Source organism: Hyperolius riggenbachi, chromosome 9 (genome assembly GCF_040937935.1).
Source record: "Hyperolius riggenbachi isolate aHypRig1 chromosome 9, aHypRig1.pri, whole genome shotgun sequence".
NCBI lineage: Eukaryota > Metazoa > Chordata > Amphibia > Anura > Hyperoliidae > Hyperolius > Hyperolius riggenbachi.
Genome location: NC_090654.1, coordinates 81,804,431 through 81,825,671, shown reverse-complemented (window position 1 = coordinate 81,825,671; position 21,241 = coordinate 81,804,431). Strand labels below are relative to the sequence as shown.

General features: G+C 44.1%; 1 protein-coding gene across 1 annotated transcript in view; it reads left to right on the top strand.

Annotated features, from left to right (window-relative positions):
• Positions 1-21,241, top strand: part of EDEM1 (ER degradation enhancing alpha-mannosidase like protein 1) — a 56,078-nt gene that overhangs the window by 12,956 nt on the left and 21,881 nt on the right. The window contains exons 2-3 of the mRNA XM_068253111.1: positions 7,082-7,154; positions 16,296-16,399. Coding sequence (XP_068109212.1) covers positions 7,082-7,154; positions 16,296-16,399 — 177 coding nt within the window. The remainder of the gene's footprint in view (positions 1-7,081; positions 7,155-16,295; positions 16,400-21,241) is intronic.

Sequence of the window (21,241 nt, the reverse complement as noted above, 5' to 3'; positions counted from 1 at the left end):
GATGGATTTTCAGATCTGCAGATGATTGCCAGATATGCAGATGAAGTCTGTTAAACAAGGTGTGTATGAGGATCTGCAGATATCATAGACTATGAATGCATTTTGCAGGAATGGATCTTTTGCAGGAACAGATCTTTTGCAGATACTGATCTTTTGAATGTGTACGGGCATCTTTGTGTGCAGCATCTTGCAAAGATTTTATCTGATGGGGAGTGCAGCTCCATAGAATAGACTGTGTAGAGTATGGCTCTCATACTACATGGAAGGGGGTGAAATTGGTCTGTGATCTTGCCTTTTCCAAAGACTTTTATCTCAAGTGTGTATGCAGCATTACAATCGACATGTTGAGCTAACAGAACATTAAAATAACATATGAACATTGGGTATATGCAATGGTAGTTAATGTTTTCAACTTACTGAAAGATGTCCCTTTATCTAACTATATGCAACTACCTTCATAGACGTATTTGGGTTACCCCATAATATCCAAAGGCTCAAATTTCCGTATGCGGCTAGCTTGTCTAATCTGCCCAAAATCCTTTGAAACTTGGTCTGCACACCTGTTTTTATATATGAAATCATGGTACGGCAAGATATGATTAACTGATTGGATGCAATCTATGCGCAAAGGAACCGCAGTCTGTATCAAATGCTTACCGTAGTTAGCAGTAGTGTTGGTCAATGAGATGCAAATAATTTTGAGTTGATACAGCATTATGCAAATTTTGTATGCAGATTTACGCAGCTTGAAAATGAATCGAATCATGCTGAGGTAAAATTTGATTGGTCCATTTTTAAGCTGTATAAATTTGCATACAAAATTTGTGTAATCCAGCATCAACTTGAAATTGTTTGCATTTCATTGACCATCCCTAGTTAGGAGTTTGCGCACAATATCAAGAACTGTAAGTAGGAATTGCTTTTTGTGTTTCCCAGTGATGCGTCCGGATAGTATATTCAGGAGACAAACCTTTGGGTCCTCCGTTACAGAACAGCCCATGTGATCAAACAGAAATTTTAAAATTTGGGCCCAGTATCTGTTGACTAGCAGTCACACCCACATAAATGGAAAAAGGTCACATGTGCAGATTGACACTTAGGACATTTGTCTGATGCTCTTACACAATATTTTGTAAGAATAGGCGTTAAGCTCTATGGAGTATAAATAACGCTTGGCAACCTTTGAAAGGAATTCCTTCCATTCCGCATCATCAATAGGGCTGACATCTCATTCCCACTGTGTTTTCTTTAAAGGGAACCTAAACTGAGAAGGATGTGGATTTTTCCTTTTAACCTCCCTGCCGTTATAAAAAATTGCTGCGCACGGCAGGGAGGGTGTTTTTTGGCATTTTTTTTTTTTTTAGCATGTAGCTAGCCTAGCGCTAGCTACATGCTTCCCCCCCCCCCCCTCCCTGCGGCGTCCCCCCGAATGCGCCGATCGCCGCCGGCGCATATACCCATCCGGAAATCCCGTTCTGAACGGGATTTCCAGGAGGGCTTCCCCCGTCGCCATGGCGACGGGCGCGATGACGTCACCGACGTCGTGACGTCAGAGGGAGTCCTGAACCACCCCTCGACGCTGCCTGGCACTGATTGGCCAGGCAGCGCACGGGTCTCGGGGGGGGGGCACCCTCTGATGCGGCGGGTTGCGGCGAATCGGCGCGGAGCGGCGGCGATCGTAAGTTACACGCAGCTAGCAAAGTGCTAGCTGCGTGTAACAAAAAAAAAAATTATGCAAATCGGCCCAGCGGGGCCTGAGGAATCCTCCGCGGCAGGTTACCCCGAGCTGAGCTCGAGATAACCGGCAGGGAGGTTAAATAATACCAGTTGCCTGACACTCCTGCTGATCTTGTGTCTCTAATTCTTTTAGCCACAGCCCCTCAACAACTTTTAGCTATAGCCCCTGAACAAGCAGATCAGATCTGACAAGATTAATTGCATGCTTGTTTCAGATGTTATTAATACATTTCTGCAGCCAAATTTTTCTTGTGGCTGGATAGTGTAATGTTTAAGGGCTCTGCCTCTGACACAGGAAACCAGGGTTCCAATCTCGGCTCTTCTTGTTCAGTAAGCCAGCACCTATTGAGTAAGAGACCTTGGTCAAGACTTCCTAACACTGCTACTGCCTATAGAGTGCGCTCTAGCGGCTGAAGCTTCTGGTGCTTTTAGTCTGCCAGGAGAACAGTGCGATATAAATGTTAATTGTCTTGTCTTTTCACTTCAGTTGTCCTTTAAGAAATGCTCTACATGTGGTTTCTGGCAGCATTCGGGAACCATACAAAACAAAAATAAGCTTTTTGGAAGTTGGTCCCATTATAGTTAACATGTTTGAATCTGCTAAATCAGAGGGGATCACAGAAAATGGAGTGTGAATGCCATGTCTAAGTTGGACATATGTAAAATACATAGACTGCAGGAGGGAAAACTCGTTTGATAATTGTATAGAAATGAAGACTGAGAGCCCAATATAGTGTAGTAAGTTTAAACAATTAGAGAAATATGACCATGTAAGTAATATACTTACAAACCTGGGTTACCATTCAGGCAACCACTGTATACGCAGGTGGGGAGATTAGACCTGACCCCACTCAGGATTAAGAAGTCGCTCTCTGTAGATAGAGGAAAAAAGGGGTTTTCACCCTTCCACCAGTGGTGGATGGATTGCTATAAGATGATACAGAGGCGCCAGAAGAGTAAAATTTTACTAAAAAGTTTAAAAAGTATTTGGGTGGTGGTGGTAAACCAGCCGCACTCAAAAACAGACACGGTGCTGTTGAGGTGCCAAGTTTGTACTGGACTCTATGCTGTGTGATACTCCTGTCATTTTATTGCCTGATGAAGCGGGATGTTGCCCGTGAAACGCGTTGCAGATATTGTTTAGGAGTATGCGAATAAATTATTGCATCTACAATCAACAGCACCATGTCTGTTTTTGAGTGTGGCTGGTTTACCACCACCACCCAAATACTTTTTAAACTTTTTAGTAAAATTTTACTCATCTGGCGCCACTGTATCATTTGATAATTGAGTGAACGCTTTGATCGCACGTCCATCAATCACCGTTTTTGTATTGAGAAAACTGTTAGCTTTCAAATCTGTCCCAGTTATTCTATTAAAGAGAAGATTAGGTTCAGAAACACATATATGCCTAAAGCTACGTACACACATGCGACAACGATCGTTCGTTGTCGACGACGAACTAACTTTTAATTGATGAAAGAACGACCTAAGTAAAGTTAGTTTTAAAAGGTGTGTGACGATCAGATCGTTAGAACGAACGTTACATCACATAAAAGTAACTATTGCGCCTGCGCATAAAAATGAAAAGTTCCATGGAGAAATAGTGAAATGCGCATGTCAAGCCTAGTACGAACGATCGTTTCCAACGATGTACTACTTTTGCAAACGATCGCCGTTGGGAAAAATCCGCCAAGCTAGATCATTCGTTTTGAACGATCTAGCTCGTCCGTCGTTAGACTTCATGGTCGTTGGCTGCTTTTTTTCAAACGATCGTCGTTTGAAAGGATCGGGGAACGATCGTTTCAAACGACTATAGTCGCATGTGTGTACGCACCTTAAGGAGAGGAAAGCCTCTGGATACTCTGTGCTGATCCAAATAGTGTTATTCGGACCATAAGACACACTGACACCCCCCCCAATATGTCTTGTGGTCCGAAAAATATAGTACATAGTTTTTTGATTGAAAAATCTCCTCTCTGTGGATTTTTCCTACATGAGAAGTTGCTCTGGAACCCAGATCATGCATGCTTGTTCCAGGGCAGAATCTTGCTAGTTAATAGGATGGTGGCCTTGAAGTTTGCACCTAAGAACAATTGTACTGTGGTAGTGTTTACTAAGGATCACCTTACACCAGCCTGGACATGCACTAGCTGCTCTTATATTTTCTGCCAGTGTACCTAACTAAGTTGTTTATGTTCTCTTCAATACTTTCAGTTGCCCTTTTCACATTTACCTCTTTCCTGAATCTGATACTGAAACCCTGATTACAGGCGACAGATGGTGACAGTCCCCTACAGACATGAGGTACCGCAGCCTGGGGATTCTCTTTGTAGCTGTTGCTTTGGCATGTATATGCCAAATTTCTATTAATTTACCTCTTGAGAAAAATGCAAAATCGTTTTTCTTTTTTCCTTTGTGTGTGTGTGTGCTGATATTTAAATTATAGTACACTGCTCTCCCCAGAATTTTTTTCCAGCCGGGTGGCTCGAAAAACTAGCCGGGTGGGGTGCAACGGGGAAATTCAGGGCTGGTGCAACTCTGCTTACAGCATAGGAGGAGGATGAGGAGGCGAGCCGATGACAGCCAGGTGCTCACCAAATTTAGCAGGGTGGAGCACCCGATTAAAAGAGCGTGGGGAGAACACTAGTTTAACCCCCCCCCCCCCCCCCCCAGTATGTTTTCCATGGGTCGCTTGCCCATTGTAGACTTCATATATTGTGTTAGTGTTTTCCCCAAATTTAAATGGTCTTTCAGGACAGTGTATATGGAGGTTGACTTCTCTTTCAAGGCACAAACTCCCAGGCTATCATCCTTCAGTGTGTATGTGCAGCCCTCTTTGTTCAGTCCATGGGAGTAAGGCCTCATTCACACTTCTCAGCGCAGACGGCCATGCGATCGGAACGCAACACCCGTGATCACACTCCAACTGCGCTGCCATGCGTTGCTGATCTTATTCACAACATTGAATAGATCAGCGCTTTTCCAAAAACTGCTTGCAGCAGTGCAATAGCTCATGTAGTCTGAACATCAGACAGTGCGGTCTATGTTCATCTGATGTTCCTGCGTGTCACACACTATACACTTTGCCAAAATACGTACGCCGATGCGTATAGTGTGAACAAGGCCTTACTGGTTATTGAAGAGCAGCCCTCCCTCCCCCCTCCCCAAATTATCGAATCCCCTTTCTCTAGTGTAACAACATTCGTGCTTGAATTGAACCAAGTGTAATGTATCGAAGTGGCCACAAGATGGCATTTTACATGACTGTGCATTCATTCATGTTTTGCTGTTCTCTCTTTCTCTCTCTCTCTCTCTCTACCTCTCCCTCTCCTGTTTCTTCTTTCCTGTTTCTTCCTTCCTGTCACCATGTGGTTATGCGTTTATATGGAAGGTACTTGAATCTAATAAATTTTCACAGAAGTTGCCACACTGAGAGTGTTGTCCTTGCGTGATCATTCCTGGCTCAGCCAGCAACTGGCAATCCCCATTTATCTCTTGCTTTTCTTTAACCATTTTACAGCCAGACCTTGTTTCCCACTTATGGACCAGTGCAGTTTTGACAGTTTAGCTATGTCCTTATTTAATCAGAAATAACTTTATCCCTACTTATGACACAGAAATGAAATATATATTGTTTTTTTTTTTTTTCCCAAGACAAACTAGGCTTTCATTGTATGCCATTTTTTTTCCCTCGAGCAATTTTGTTTTCCATGAATTTTAATGGGAAACCAAGGAAAAAAAATAGAAAAAACACATTATTTCTCAGTTTTACCAATTCCAGTTTAAAAATAAAAAGTGCTACTGTGGATAAAAAAACACAAATTTTTGTTTGGCTATTGTTACCGCTTATCACAAAACTTAGATTATGTTCCTGTCACAATTTATGGTGAACATATTTGATTCTGAAATAATGCTACAAAGTTTATTTTTCACTATGAACTGAGAAAATAAAAGTATTTTTACTGGTAAAAATCAATCTCATTAGCTCAGGAAACCTATATTCCTATTCACCAATTAGTGCTGCATCAGATAGTGCCAGAAATGTGCACAGGAGCAAGCCCAATCCTGCACAGCACTGCTTCCGCTACAAGACGTATATCTACTGACTCGTGGCTTAGATGAAGTCACAGAGGACGTAGATATACTGCAGTGGTGGATAAAGTGGTTAAACCTCTTATTTTGAGAGTTCTAGGCTGCTCTCAGTTGAGGCGTTGTGTTTTTTTTTTTTTTTTAAACCTCAGTTTAAAAATAAAAAAAGCTGAACACTGTACATAAACCATTTTTGCATTATGATTTTTTTTTCTTTTACCAAATTACCGTCTGACTTCCTGTTTAAATGTCAGATGCAGCTTGGCCAGACTAAATAGCAATCTGTGGGATGTCTAAACTCCTCCCCCTTTTCTATCATCACATTAGGTTGTCAGGGAGGCACTGGGAGAGGAGACCACTCAGTCTTTCCTTTTGATCACGGAGTTGGCACTGACTGCCTCTACTGTGCTGCTAAAAGATTTAACTCTTTTGGGCCAGGACTGCACATACAGCTCTGCAGTCTCACTATACATTCATGCTCCGTGTATAATAAAGCACACTCTACAGTGTGTTTTTATCAACGGACATAGAGAAATGGTTTCTTATTGCAGGTAAAACAGACTGATGAGAGGTGCACATGGCTTCTGTGAAGTCACTGGGGAGGATGTGGGAAGAGTTTAAGGGAACCTGAAGCGAACCAAACAATACCAGTTTCCTGGCAGCCCTGCTACTTGTTTGAATCACACCAGAAACAAGCATGCAGCTAGTCTTGTCAGATTTTACAAAAATATCAGAAATGCCTGATATACTGCATGCTTGTTCAGAGTCTATGGCTAAAAGTATTAGAGGTAGAGGATCAGCAGGATAGCCAGGCAACTGGTATTGCTTAATAGGAAATACATATTGCAACCCTCCATATCCATCTCACTTCAGGTTTCCTTTAAATGCTTTATTACACACTGCGCATTTGGGAACTGTTGATCTATGGCTGCAGTGCTGGTCATAAAGTGTGCAATGGGAGGAGTTTTGCTTGGCCAGGTGATCTGCTCTGTTCAGGAGAAGGAGCTACTAGATGCAGCCTGCTAGAAGCCACAGGGGTACTTTCAGCATTCTATTGTAAACGGCGCACAATACCTAACGTATTTTTGATTCTTGCAAATGTACTAGAATATGCTTTAAAAATGAAAGATTGAGCTAGGGCGTGACGTTGTAGTGCTTTTTAACAAATAAATCTGTTGACTGTGCTGATGGAGTCCTGCTGGGTTCTCTTTGCCTTCAGGCTCTGTTAATCCCTGTGACTGTGTTGTTTCAGTTCAAATCTTAACATCAATGATGTCCTTGGGAACTATTCTCTCACCCTGATCGATTCTCTGGACACCTTGGCGGTGAGTTACCAGCTACTGTCTGTGCTTTCCTCTGTTACTGTAATCCCAGGTCTGTGAGCAATCGCAGCACAACGCCTGCCTGTGTCCCTCTACCTGAGCAGTAATCCAGTAATGTTATCCTGACCTAGAGCCTCTGCTGTGTGCTTCCAGCTCTGCCACTTAACACTGTTCAACCTCTGCTCTGTAATAATCTTCTATAGTTTACAGTTATGTGATCTTATTAGGATGGAGCGTTGTGGGACATAAAGGAAGAGGAAGAACATATGTCAGCGTTTTATTGCTTTTCTTGCCCCCCCACTGGAGAGTTTATTGACCTGCCTTTCCTCTGTGAGGGCTGGAACCCACAGGAGCGCTTTTGGCAGCGTTTTGGCAGCGCTGCGATACGCTAGCACTTTGCCAAAACGCTGGGCTAATGTTAATGGATGGGGCAACTTCCACAGGAGCGTTTGCGTTTCCCAGAAACGCAAACGCAGGACGTACAGGATTTTGGGAGCGTTAGCGCTTCAATGTAAAGTATTGAAACGCTAGCGGAAACGCAAAGCAAAACCTAAACTGAGCAGTTTTGCTAGAGTTTTGCGGTTCAGCACACTAACAAAATGAAAAATCATTCACAGGACCAATCAGGATAAAAACGCAAAATGCTACGCAACCGCTGAGCAAAAAATACAATGCTGCAAAACGCGACCGAAAACTCGCATGAATCCGCTTGCAAACCGCTCAGACAAAACTCTAGCGGTTGCGTTTGCTGATTGCAGTGGGTTCCAGGCCTGAAAGCTACACAGACATGTATCTGCTCTTTCTGAATACCAGGTTTATGGTTCCAGAGAATCCTTGTTTCATTTGCTAATGGAGGGAGAGGAGATATCTAGAGATTCAATAACTGAGTGACTATCATGTTATTACATCAGAGGATAGACACAGCCCCCAACTTTTTGAGATAAGAAATAGGGACACTTTAAGACACGCCCCTGACACACCCCTCGCTGTGCATATCCCAAAAAATTTTGAATCAAAGGATGTCGTTTTATCAATGAAACCAGACCAGTCCCTTCTATAATTATTAATTTTTGTTTCATTTTGAAATTGAAAAAATAAAAATTTTATTTAATCGATGGGAATAAAGTAGTTTAGAGTCAGTTAAACATATTTTTTTGTAGAAAAATACATGTATCAATGCAGATCTGTACATCAGTCTTGAAAGAGGGACAAAATGTTTGAGTTCCCAAAGAGGGACTGTTTCTTCAAAAGAGGGATAGTTATGCTGGGAATACACGGTTAGATAATGCGCCGGAATCGAGCCGGCGGCTCGATGCCGTCTCGTCCCTGTGGCCGCCCGGATCGATTTCCGCTCGTCACTGCAGGCACTTCCTTATCAGCGTTTTTTTTTGCATTGTCCGCCCGCCGGGATCGAGCGCGGAATCGATTCGCCGCGGTGATCGGACACGTCGGATATTATCAATCGAGCCATCAGCGGCTCGATTGATAACAAGAAACTCTCCGTGTATGCCCAGCATTAAAGAGAACCCGAGGTGTGTTTTAAAGAATGTTATCTGCATACAGAGGCTGGATCTTCCTATACAGCCCAGCCTCTGTTGCTATCCCAAACCCCACTAAGGTCCCCCTGCACTCTGCAATCCCTCATAAATCACAGCCGTGCTGTGAGGCTGTGTTTACATCTGTAGTGTCAGTCTCAGATGCTCCCCCGCCTCCTGCATAGCTCCGGTCCCTGCCCCCGTTCCTTCCCTCCAATCAGCAGGGGGGGAAGGGATGCAGGCGGGGACCGGAGTTCTGCAGGAGGCGGGGAGAGCAGCAGACTGACACTATAGAGATAAACACAGCCAGCTCTGACAAGCTGTTTGTCAGCAGCGTGGCTGTGATTTATGAGGGATTGCAGAGTGCAGGGGGACCTTAGTGGGGTTTGGGATAGCAACAGAGGCTGGGCTGTATAGGCAGATCCAGCCTCTGTATGCAGATAATATTCTTCAAACCCACCTCGGGTTCTCTTTAAGGATATATGATAGATTGATAAAGTATGTGTGGCCTTCTCGGAGCTATCATCCAAACCTACCTGTACTTGCAGTTCCCGCCCACCGAGCAGCTCCTTTTTGTGTATGACTCCTGCACAGTAAGGTGGGGGTGCACCCAAAAGGTGGTTTACAGAGCATTAGTGTGTGTGGTGCACAGCCTTCGCAAGAAGTGGTGCTGCACATGGCAGGTGAAGGGTTGTCACATGGAGGGCTGTGCCCAGATAATAGGTAGGTGTACACAGTTGGGGATGCACATGGAGTTGGAGCATGTACGTGGGAGGAAAGGATGATGTGCATGCAGGGGATTCACACATAGTATAAGTTCTTCACACAGAAGGTAAATCATCTTTTATCGCTGTAGTCTTCCCAGCGCTGAGAGCAATGCATTCAAGTGTATTGAACTCCCAACACTGCTGAGAATATTAGCTCAGGACCACATGTGCCTCCCAGTGGCCTATGACAAAATTACACATTTTGGCTTGGTAAAGCGGACCTGAACCCAGAACCATCTCTCTGCTCTAAAAGATAAGCAACAGCATACTAACCTTTAAAGAACATTTCTTTGTTTACAGCTGATACAAATCCTGCAATAACTCTGCAGTGTGTCTACTTCCTGTTATTGTTAATATCATGTGCTTTCAGATCAGCCTCTCTGCTGTGGCAGTCAGCTGACACAGCTGTGGAATCAAATTACAACTTGTGAATAATTTACAGATGAGGGGGAATTAGACAGGCTAAACTCTTTAAATACATACAGGGTGCATTCAGGTCCACTTTAATTTCAGCGTGATAAAGGTGCCGAATCAGTTCAGTGGAACCTATCATCTTTGGCTCTATCCGTGAGCTTTTAGGGTTGTTAGACTTATGTAAGCAGTTCAAATGTGAAATAACTGACAGGTTTTGGACTGGTCCTCTCCTCATGGGAGATTCTCACAGTTTTCTTTGTTTTCAAAAGCATTTCCTGAACGGCAGTTGTTAACTGCCAAAATAGTGTGCAAGCAAGAAGGGAGGCTGGCATTTTACTATTTTGGCAGTCAGACCTAACAACGGCTGTTCATGAAATACTCTTGAAAACATAAAAACCCCCGGAGAATCCCCCTTGTAGAGATGACTAGTCCAAAACCTGTTAGTTCTGTCAGAATTCAACTGCTTGCTTTTTTTTGGCTCCAGTGGTCCTATAAAAATGTGCATCAGTTTTGTATGGGTTCCCCTCCGTTACCCCGCTCTGACCTCCATACAGTGATGAGCGGCACATGCTCTGTCCACTCCATGCTCCTTGTAATATCCAACTCCCACTCAGCTAGGCACAGCAGCCAGGGTCAGACCACTCCAGGCCAGGGATGCTGTGTTATCAAATGGGAGCACAAAATTTCAGGGAGACCATTTGGCTCAGTGTGACTGGCAACAGTTGGAGCCACGAGCAGGCACAAGGGAGGGGATCCCATCAAATGCGATGGACAGGTACGTATAAGCACCCCATATTGCACATGTTGGCATAGGTCGTTTTTTATATTTGTCAGTTCAGGTGCCCTTTAAATCTTGTCTGTTGGAAGCAGGTTACAGAAAACTGTTATTATGAGCTGCATTCTGCCACGTGGACTTCCGTCTCTGGGGAAGCTGCAGGTGTGCCAGTCTCACAGTGTGAGAAAACAGGTGCTCATTTCCCAGTGGGCCCATTCTACAGCCATGAAACTGAGACTGAAATCTTCACAGCCTATTATTAGCCTGCGTGTCAGGTCACCCAGCCAGTCACATGCAGTGTAGATGCAACCATCTGGCTCTCTTCTTAGCCTTACATCACAGAGGCTACAAGGGAGTTTTAAGGGAATTTATCACGCAAGTTGTAACATGTTTTGGACACTATCATACTTTTTTTTTTTTTTTTTTTTTGGTTTGTAAATATGTAAAACTGACATGAACTCATAACTTCCTCTCAGCTCTAAAAGATAATCAACAGCATGATAACATTTAAAGAAAAAACATTTGTTACAGCTGATTTAAATCTGCAGTATGTCTACTTCCTGCTTTCATGGAAACAGACACAGGGTTAAAATCCTGTGTTTACAAATAAGCCAAGATTGCTGAGATGTCAAATTACAGTTGTGATTAGTCAAAGATGAAGGGGAAATTAGGTTAAACTCTCTAAATACATACAGGGCGCATTTCTCTGTTTTTCTTCTGTCCTGTACAAGCGTTCAGGTCCACTTTAAAACATGATGCAGCCATAACACTTATGTTGTCATGCTTGTTGGCTCTTCCTAGCAGGTGAGGCTTCCAATCCTGCTTCTGGCTTTTATTTTATTTTAAATTCCAGAACAGATAAATGTCGCTTGTATTGCTTAAATCCAGGACCCCATAGGTGCCATCACCTCACCCCACACAAAGTGTCACTCACCAGATTGTAAGCCCTCACAGGTCATGTTCAAATCCAAAGCCTTTTTGGTCAAGATCGGTGAGGCTAGTTTCACACTGCAAACTGGCATTAGTGATGTGGTGCTTCGTGCCCAACACACCGCATCGCAACGCCAGAAACAGGCCTTCAGGGAATACTGCGTTAGTACACAGTATCCCCTTTCTGGCATTCGGGCAAGCGAGAAGTGATGTGCGCTTGCAAGTCACTTCCTGCTTCGAATATGTGGAAGTGCAGGGAAACGTATTGTAAAAATACGCTTCCACGCCATGACGTGGCAAAGCCAACGTGGTTAAAGAACCCTGCGTCGCCATAGACTAACATGACTTCTGGACGGATGCAGATCGCCGCAGGAACCGTGCAGTAGCGTAGTTCTGCACTAGTGTTAAATTGGGCACTTCCGGTGCAGCGTACCGCAAGGTGGGAAGTATGAACTTCCCTACAGACTTTTATTAGGTTGCGATAGCAGTGCGAACACCACCAGTGTGAAAGGGCCCTGAGAGACTGAGCAGTGAACGGCTGGTGCTTCTTCATCATGCCAAAAAAAAAAAATGCTCAAATGGTGCATTGCTCTTCGTTTAAAAGTTTATTGTAAAACCATATACTCCTCTTAAATCACAGTATGCCCTGCGAAGATGAATACAGCTAAGCGTGCGGGTGTAAAGAGGACCCTAGCCTCTGACTCACAGCATGCATGCGTGATCCCCTATAACCTGTCCGCACAGACCAAGTGGCTCCCATGGCTTGTTAAAGTCTTCTCACCCGGGTTCATCCAAGTGGAATTTATCAAGGGGTAATGGCTAATGAGCGCAGCCGTGCACAGACTCGGCTTGTATACCTTTTTTAGTCACACCTCTATCTGCCTCCTCATTTCCATGCGCTTACCTGTTCACAGAGGGCGTTGCATGATTTCACATTCACAAAAGGCAGTTTGCCATCTAGTGTTTAAACATCATTTTGCATTTTAAACACCAACAAACAAATAGCATACTAATTACATACAAATGAAACTGGATATACACAATTAAACCTACTCTATCAGCTATTAGTTATGAAACAGTTCAACTTATTCTGCATTAAGACCTCTTGGGTGCATTGTATCTATCCTTAATATCCATCTTGTTTCTATTTCAATAGTTCTATCCCTGTTAGATACATGCCAATGCACAGGAACCCTTTCTTTAATACGATAGGATAGCAATCTGATTTTTTTTTCTTTTTGCATGCACATAATGAAAATGAGCGGAGACCGAATGTGTCAATACTTTTTTTTTTTTTTTTTTTTCTTAAGCATGTTCTCCTGTATTTTATTTTAAATTATGCCATAGAAATTGGTAAGCTAGCCAGGATGAAAGCTGGAGTCTGAGGCAGAGGGAGATCACTGCTTGAGTTTCAAGAATTTGTCCAGTGGGTGAAGCAGCCAATCAGATCCCATAAGTTTAACTAAAGTTCTGTGGCCATACATTGATAGATTTGCAACAGATTTGACCATCAGATAGATTTCTGTCAGATGCCTGTCAAGTTGAATCTGACAGGAATCTATCTGATGTGTGCCACACACTAGGAACAGATTTCCAATAGATTTCAGAATGAAATCTATTGGAAAGCTATTGAAAGGCAATCTAAATGCATTATTGCATCATTATGCTGGGAATACACAGGTCGATTTAGAGCCATTTAGATGGCTCAATTGATAATTTCTGACACGTCCGATCTCCTGCCCGATCGTTTCCGCGCTCAATTCTGAACGAGATACAATGATAAAAGATAAGAAAAACAAGCAAAAGATAAGAGAATTGAGCTCGGAAAACGATTGGGCGCGGAATCGAGCTGCAAAATCGACCTGTGTATTCCCACCATTAGATCCAATGCAACTCTATGGGTCATCGATCTGCTGCCTGCAGCAGATTGATCTAGATTTTCCATCCTGTCAGATCAAAACGATCGGCAATCGATTGAAGGCTGAAATCAACCAATGTATGGGCCACTTAAGTCTTGGCAAAAGCTTTGTCATCTCTGCATTATTTCCTGTGTGCTTGACTACAGCACTACTATTTGTGGAGTTTGATGAGGTTTAGCCTGGACTTTTTTTGCTTTTTAGGAGGACCGAATTACAAACGTGCACAGAGTTTAACAGATAAAAACAACCAAAGTGGTTTGAGAGTGGAGAGTTAGAGAAAATGACATATTTCTCCAATAGCTTGCAATATATCAGGAGAGGAGATAGATGCCTTGCACACATGCTTAGTAGCTATCACCTGGAATTTTTGTCTAGGATTATTTTGGCTGAAAGTGTAGGCATAATGGTTGTATGGGCATGCTGTGTGACTATCTACCAAGGAATTGTGTGCTGTGCTATCAAGAGGGCAGCTGTCATTCCTCCACTCATGATCTTCCCACATGTCCACTCGACTTTTGCTTGATCAACATTCAATTGATTTTGGGCAATTTAATCAGTTGAGCATATTGAGGGCAATCGATTTTCTGCACATTTGGTTTGGACACCTGAAGCTGCCATATTTCCTTTTGAGCAATGACAGTTGCCTGGCTAGCCTGCCAATCCTCTGCCTCTAATACTTTTAGCCAAAGCCCCCGAACAAGCATGCAGCAGATGAGGTGTTTCTGACATCATTATCAGATCTGACAAGATTAGCTGCATGCTTGCTTTTGGTGTGATTCAGACACTACTGCAGCCAAACAGATCAACAGGGCAGGCAGGCAACTGGTATTGTTTAACCACGTGAGGACCGCAGTGTTAAAGACCAGGCCATTTTTCTGTAAATAGGCCACTGGAGCTTTAAGGCCTCGCTGCAGGGCCGCACAACTCAGCACACAAGTAACCCCCCCTCCTTTTCTCCCCACCAACAGAGCTCATTGTTGGTGGGGTCTGGTTGCTCCCCCAGTGTTAATTTTTTTTAACCTCCCTGAGTGGTACGCCGCTCAGGAGGGTTTGCAGCCGAGAGTCCCCCAGTATAATGTTTAGAGATCCCATGGCTGTAATAGCTTCAGCTAGCACTAGGCTAGCTAGTAGTGGTGGCTGGCATCCCCCGATTTACTTTTAATCCCCCCCCCCCCCCCCGATCGCCCGCTAAATACATTACCTAGCCTGTAGCCAGCGATCTTCTCTATGGGCAGGATCGAACATTATGTCGGCAACGTCATGGTTTCATGCGCAGACCCGATCCTTCCCATAGAGAGAACCGGAGACTTGCAGGGAGGCTGTGCGATCGCTGGATCCAGGCTAGGTAATGTATTTAGCGGGCAATCGGGGGGATCAAAAGTAATCGGGGGGGGGGGGGGATGCCTGCCACTACTACTAGCTAGCCTAGTGCAAGCTGAAGCTATTACTGCCATGGGATCTCAAAAAAATTATACTGGGGGACTCCTGGGGTCAGCTGGCGGTATGCCCGACACAGTGTCGGGCATACCGCTGAGGAGGTTAATAAATTCTGCTATTTATTTATTTTTCTCTGACTCCCTCCCTCCCTCCCTCCAGTCAGCTAATGACGGCTATCGGCTGCCATAGGCTTCAGCCTATGAGAGCTGATTGCTCTCCTGTGTCCCGGAGGGACAGCCGTGTTACACGGCTGTCCCCAGTACATTGCTGCCTTAGATCGCTGCACTGTACAGCCTAAGTTTCACCGTCTGAGAGACTAAAGGTGGAGCGATCTGCTGCCAGCCCCATAGAAGGCCGTTCACACCAATCGCCGTGAAGTGGTCCTGGGGCTGCCGCCGCGTTCACGCCTATTGGCATGGAGCGGTTAGCTAGTGGTTAAAGGGAAATTAATATGGCAGCCTCCATATTCTTACTTCAGTTGTTCTTTAAAGAGAACATGTACTGAGTAAAAATATTTAAAATAAACACGAGGTAACTAGAAAAATGAACATTGCATAGTTATCTTGCCATCCGTTCCTCTCAGAAGCTCACCATTGTCTTCTGACAATAATCCCTTCCAGTTCTGACAATATTTTGTCAGATCTGAAATATATCAGTTGCTATTAGTAAAATATCAGTTGCTGTCAGTTATAGCTGAGAGGAAAACTGATGTACCAGGTAACGTCTATGCTTCCCTATGGCTGAAGTGGGCGATGTTACAGTTTAACTGTGTGCTGACCAGAAAGCTGTTATGGGTAATGGCCATTTTGAAAATGGAGGACGGAAAATTCCCTTGCTCACAGTGAACAAAAAGGACGCGGGAGAGGAAAAAGACACTGAGGAGTAGACTACATGGAAGGTAAGTATGACTTGTGTATGCTTATTTTGACTTTTAATTTTCAGTTCAGGTTTTCTTTAAGGTGAAAATGTGTATTTAGGGCCAGCTAAAGATTGCAGTAGAGGTGGAGTTCTTCAGCAACACAGAGTATATTGGAGAGGAGAGTAAAGCTACCTACACTCCACACTATTTTTACTTAGCCAAAATATTCCTAGTTGTTAATGATGGAAATGTAAAGTATGTACTAGTGTCCCCTAACTTCAGTGGCCTCTGCTAGTGGTGGACAGTGGAAGGAGGTGAGTCCTCCAGCAGCATGAGGCGTATTTGGACAAGAAAATGAGGTAGTGGAAGGAACAGAGATCTACGGCAGCACTGTTATTCCAGGAAGATTTAGATTTTGGAAGGTACAGAGTCCTTCAGGAGCTTAGAGTAGTGGATTGCAGCAAACTTTATTAAACTGAATTGGTGAAATCTGTATTAATCTTCGCAGGTAATGGGAAACGTCACAGAGTTTCAGAAAGCTGTTCGGTTGGTGATAGACACAGTGACCTTTGACAAGGATTCCACAGTGCAGGTGTTTGAGGCAACTATACGGTAATATGACTGAAATTAGATTGCTTCCCACAGTGTTTGACTGATATGTAAAGACTAGAAATGCAAATGTAAATCTCATAGCAAGTGACCTGTGTTGTATAACAGCAGTTTGAGGTTACCTTGTGCCTCATTTGGCTGTGCTGTGAAGTTCTGCCAGATACAAGGACGTTGCAGAGTAACTCCTTTAGTGCTGTTGTGCATTGTCACACTGCAATGCAGCACAGGAGAAAAATGTCTGTTTTCTACATTCTGGTGTGTTGCTGCATTGGGAATAGCACCACATTGCTAATGTGAATGTTACATTAAAAGGAGAATTGTGTACATACAGTGTCATTGTACTAGGCACTGAGCTAACATTTGTGTGTGTGTATGTATATACAGACCAAAAGTTTGGACACACCTTCTCATTCAAAAGTTTTCTTTATTTTCACGACTATGAACATTGTAGATTCACACTGAAGGCATCCAAACTGTGAATTAACACATGTGGAAGTATAGTACATAACCAAAAAGTGTGAACCAACTGAAAAAGTCATATTCTAGCTTCTTCAAAGTAGCCACCTTTTGCTTTCATTAGTGCTTTGCACACTCTTTGCATTCTCTTGATGAGCTTCAAGAGGTAGTCACCTGAAATGGTTTTCACTTCACAGGTGTGCCCTGTCAGGTTTAATAAGTGGGATTTCTTGCCTTATACAGTGGAGGAAATAATTATTTGACCCCTCACTGATTTTGTAAGTTTGTCCAATGACAAAGAAATGAAAAGTCTCAGAACAGTATCATTTCAATGGTAGGTTTATTTTAACAGTGGCAGATAGCACATCAAAAGGAAAATCGAAAAAATAACCTTAAATAAAAGATAGCAACTTATTTGCATTTCATTGAGTGAAATAAGTTTTTGAACCCTCTAACAATAAATGACTTAATACTTAGTGGAAAAACCCTTGTTTGCAAGCACAGAGGTCAAACGTTTCTTGTAATTGATGACCAAGTTTGCACACATTTTAGGAGGAATGTTGGTCCACTCCTCTTTGCAGATCATCTCTAAATCCCTAAGGTTTCGAGGCTGTCTCTGTGCAACTCTGAGCTTGAGCTCCCTCCATAGGTTTTCTATTGGATTAAGGTCCGGAGACTGACTAGGCCACTCCATGACCTTAATGTGCTTCTTCTTGAGCCACTCCTTTGTTGCCTTTGCTGTATGTTTTGGGTCATTGTCGTGCTGGAACACCCATCCACGACCCATTTTCAGTTTCCTGGCAGAGGGAAGGAGGTTGTCGTTCAGGATTTCACGATACATGGCTCCGTCCATTTTCCTATTAATGCGATTTAAGTTGTCCTGTGCCCTTAGCAGAAAAACACCCCCAAAGCAAAATGTTTCCACCCCCATGCTTGACGGTGGGGACGGTGTTTTGGGGGTCATAGGCAGCATTTTTCTTCCTCCAAACACAGCGAGTTGAATTAATGCCAAAGAGCTCTATTTTGGTCTCATCAGACCACAGCACCTTCTCCCAGTCACTCACAGAATCATTCAGGTGTTCATTGGCAAACTTCAGACGGGCCTGCACATGTGCCTTCTTGAGCAGGGGGACCTTGCGAGCCCTGCAGGATTTTAATCTATTGCGGTGTAATGGGTTTCCAATGGTTTTCTTGGTGACTGTGGTCCCTGCTAATTTGAGGTCATTCACTAACTCCTCCCGTATAGTTCTAGGATGCTTTTTCACCTTTCTCAGAACCATTGACACCCCACGAGGTGAGATCTTGCGTGGAGCCCCAGAGCGAGGTCGATTGATGGTCATTTTGTGCTCCTTCCATTTTCGAAGAATCGCACCAACAGTTGTCACCTTCTCTCCCAGCTTCTTGCTAATGGTTTTGTAGCCCATTCCAGCCTTGTGCAGGTCTACAATTTTGTCTCTGACATCCTTTGACAGCTCTTTGGTCTTTCCCATGTTGGAGAGTTTGGAGTCTGCTTGATTGATTGATTCTGTGGACAGGTGTCTTTTATACAGGTGACTAGTTAAGACAGGTGTCCTTAATGAGGGTGACTAATTGAGTAGAAGTGTCTAACCACTCTGTGGGAGCCAGAACTCTTAGGGCCCGTTTCCACTAGGGCGAATTCGCATGCGTGCCCGGCATGCGAATTCGCATAGGCAATGAAAGTGGATGGGACTGTTTCCACTTGTCATTGTTTTTGTGCGTTTTTTCTGTGCAGGATTTTTCTGCACGGTAGGGCCTGCAGAATTCGCCTGCGTGAGGAATGCAGGCGAATCGCAGCCCATGTATTTAATAGGGAAAACGCACGTGCGTTTTTTGCCGCGAATTCGCATGAAAAGTAATACAAATTGAGTCAGGCAGTGACATGGTTAAATTCGCATAGACCCTGCCTATGCGAAATCGCATGCGAATTCGCGGCAAAAACCGCACGCGGAATCGCATCCGCATGCGATTTTGCCAGCGGTGGAATCCCAGGGATTCGCACCGCACTAGTGGAAACGAGCCCTTAATGGTTGGTAGGGGTTCAAAAACTTATTTCACTCAATGAAATGCAAATCAGTTGCTATCTTTTATTTAAGGTTATTTTTCCTTTTGATGTGCTATCTGCCACTGTTAAAATAAACCTACCATTGAAATGATACTGTTCTGAGACTTTTCATTTCTTTGTCATTGGACAACCTTACAAAATCAGTGAGGGGTCAAATAATTATTTCCTCCACTGTAAATTGGGTTGGGACAATCAGTTGCGTTGTGGAGAAGTCAGGTGGATACACGGCAGATAGTCCTACTGAATAGACTGTAATATGGCAAGACAAAAGCAGCTAAATAAAGAAAAACAAGTGGCCATCATTACTTTAAGAAATGAAGGTCAGTCAGTCAGAAAAATTGGGAAAACTTTGAAAGTGTCCCCAAGTGCAGTCTCAAAAACCATCAAACGCTACAAAGAAACTGGCTCACATGTGGACCGCCCCAGGAAAGGAAGACCAAGAGTCACCTCTGCTGTGGAGGATAAGTTCATCCGAGTCACCAGCCTCAGAAATAGCAGGTTAACAGCAGCTCAGATTAGAGACCAGGTCAATGCCACACAGAGTTCTAGCAGCAGACACATCTGTAGAACAACTGTTAAGAGGAGACTGTGTGAATCAGGCCTTCATGGTAGAATATCTGCTTGGAAACCACTGCTAAGGACAGGCAACAAGCAGAAGAGACTTGTTTGGGCTAAAGAACACAAGGAATGGACATTAGACCAGTGGAAATTTGTGCTTTGGTCTGATGAGTCCAAATTTGAGATTTTTGGTTCCAACCACCATGTCTTTGTGCGATGCAGAAAAGGTGAACGGATGGTCTCTACATGCCTGGTTCCCACTGTGAAGCATGGAGAAGGAGGTGTGATGGTGTGGGGGTGCTTTGCTGTTGACACTATTGGGGATTTATTCAAAATTGAAGGCATACTGAACCAGCATGGCTACCACAGCATCTTGCAGTGGCATGCTATTCCATCCGGTTTGCGTTTAGTTGGACCATCATTTATTTTTCAACAGGACAATGACCCCAAACACACCTCCATGCTGTGTAAGGGCTATTTAACCAGGAAGGAGAGTGATGGGATGCTGCGCCAGATGACCTGGCCTCCACAGTCACCAGACCTGAACTTAAGATGGTTTGGGGTGAGCTGGACCGCAGAGTGAAGGCAAAAGGGCCAACAAGTGCCAAGCATCTCTGGGAACTCCTTCAAGACTGTTGGAAGACTATTTCAGGTGACTACCTTTTGAAGCTCATCAAGAGAATGCCAAGAGTGTGCAAAGCAGTAATCAAAGCAAAAGGTGGCTACTTTGAAGAACCTAGAATATGACATGTTTTTTGTTGTTTCACACCTTTTGGTTATGTACTATACTTCCACATGTGTTAGTTCATTGTGTGTGTGTGTGTGTGTGTGTGTGTGTGTGTGTGTGTGTGTGTGTGTGTGTGTGTGTGTGTGTGTGTGTGTTTGTGTGTGTGTTATATCAGATATCGATTGTTTTCCTGATCTAAAAGCCTCATATGCACACTAGGTGGCTTTTGGCTGCAGCGGCCGGTCCAGCATCTACAGCAGCCATGATCTGAGCCCATTGTTTTCTTATTTACCCAGAAAGCTCAAAACTGCTTTGGTTGTGCACTGCACCAATGTCCTTCCTCCCCCCTCCATAGCAACAGAACACTACCCTGTAGTCCATGGGTTCTCAAATTCTACCTTTCAGGGGTGTCTCGGCATGCATCCTGATCCTTTATGCAATACCATCAGGTGATGCAACCGCACATTGATATATAGTGTGGCTGCATTACCTGCTAGTTAACCTTTAGTCCCCACAACCATGGTTGAAGTTGAACATGAGAGGAATCATGGTGCCTAATATGCATCACTAGCTACTTGGAGTGGGTTGTCACCTGATAAGGGTCATAACGGCATTTCGGTTCTTGTTTTTGCCGAGGGGTGCCTTGAGAAAATTTTAAAGCCACCAAGGGTGCCCTCATCCCAAAAAGTTTGGTAACCGCTGCTGCAGTCTATAGAGATGCTAACGGACAGCTCGCCAGCGAATCTCTATGGGCATTCTGGCCCTGTAATACTTCCGGGTCACAATGTCCTGGAGTAGTACGCCTGCCAGTGTCTGCACGTGTCCTTTAGTTTGCATGCCCTGGCCCGGCGGTGCGCGTCCCTGATTGCAACAACGTGCACCGCTGGGCCAGGGCATGTGTACTAAAGGACGCGTGCAGACACAGGCAGGCGTACTACTCCGGGACATTGCGACCCGGGAGTAGTACAGGGCGCGCTGTTCGCGGTGAGCAGCTCTAGAGCTGCTCGCCTACATCTCTAGT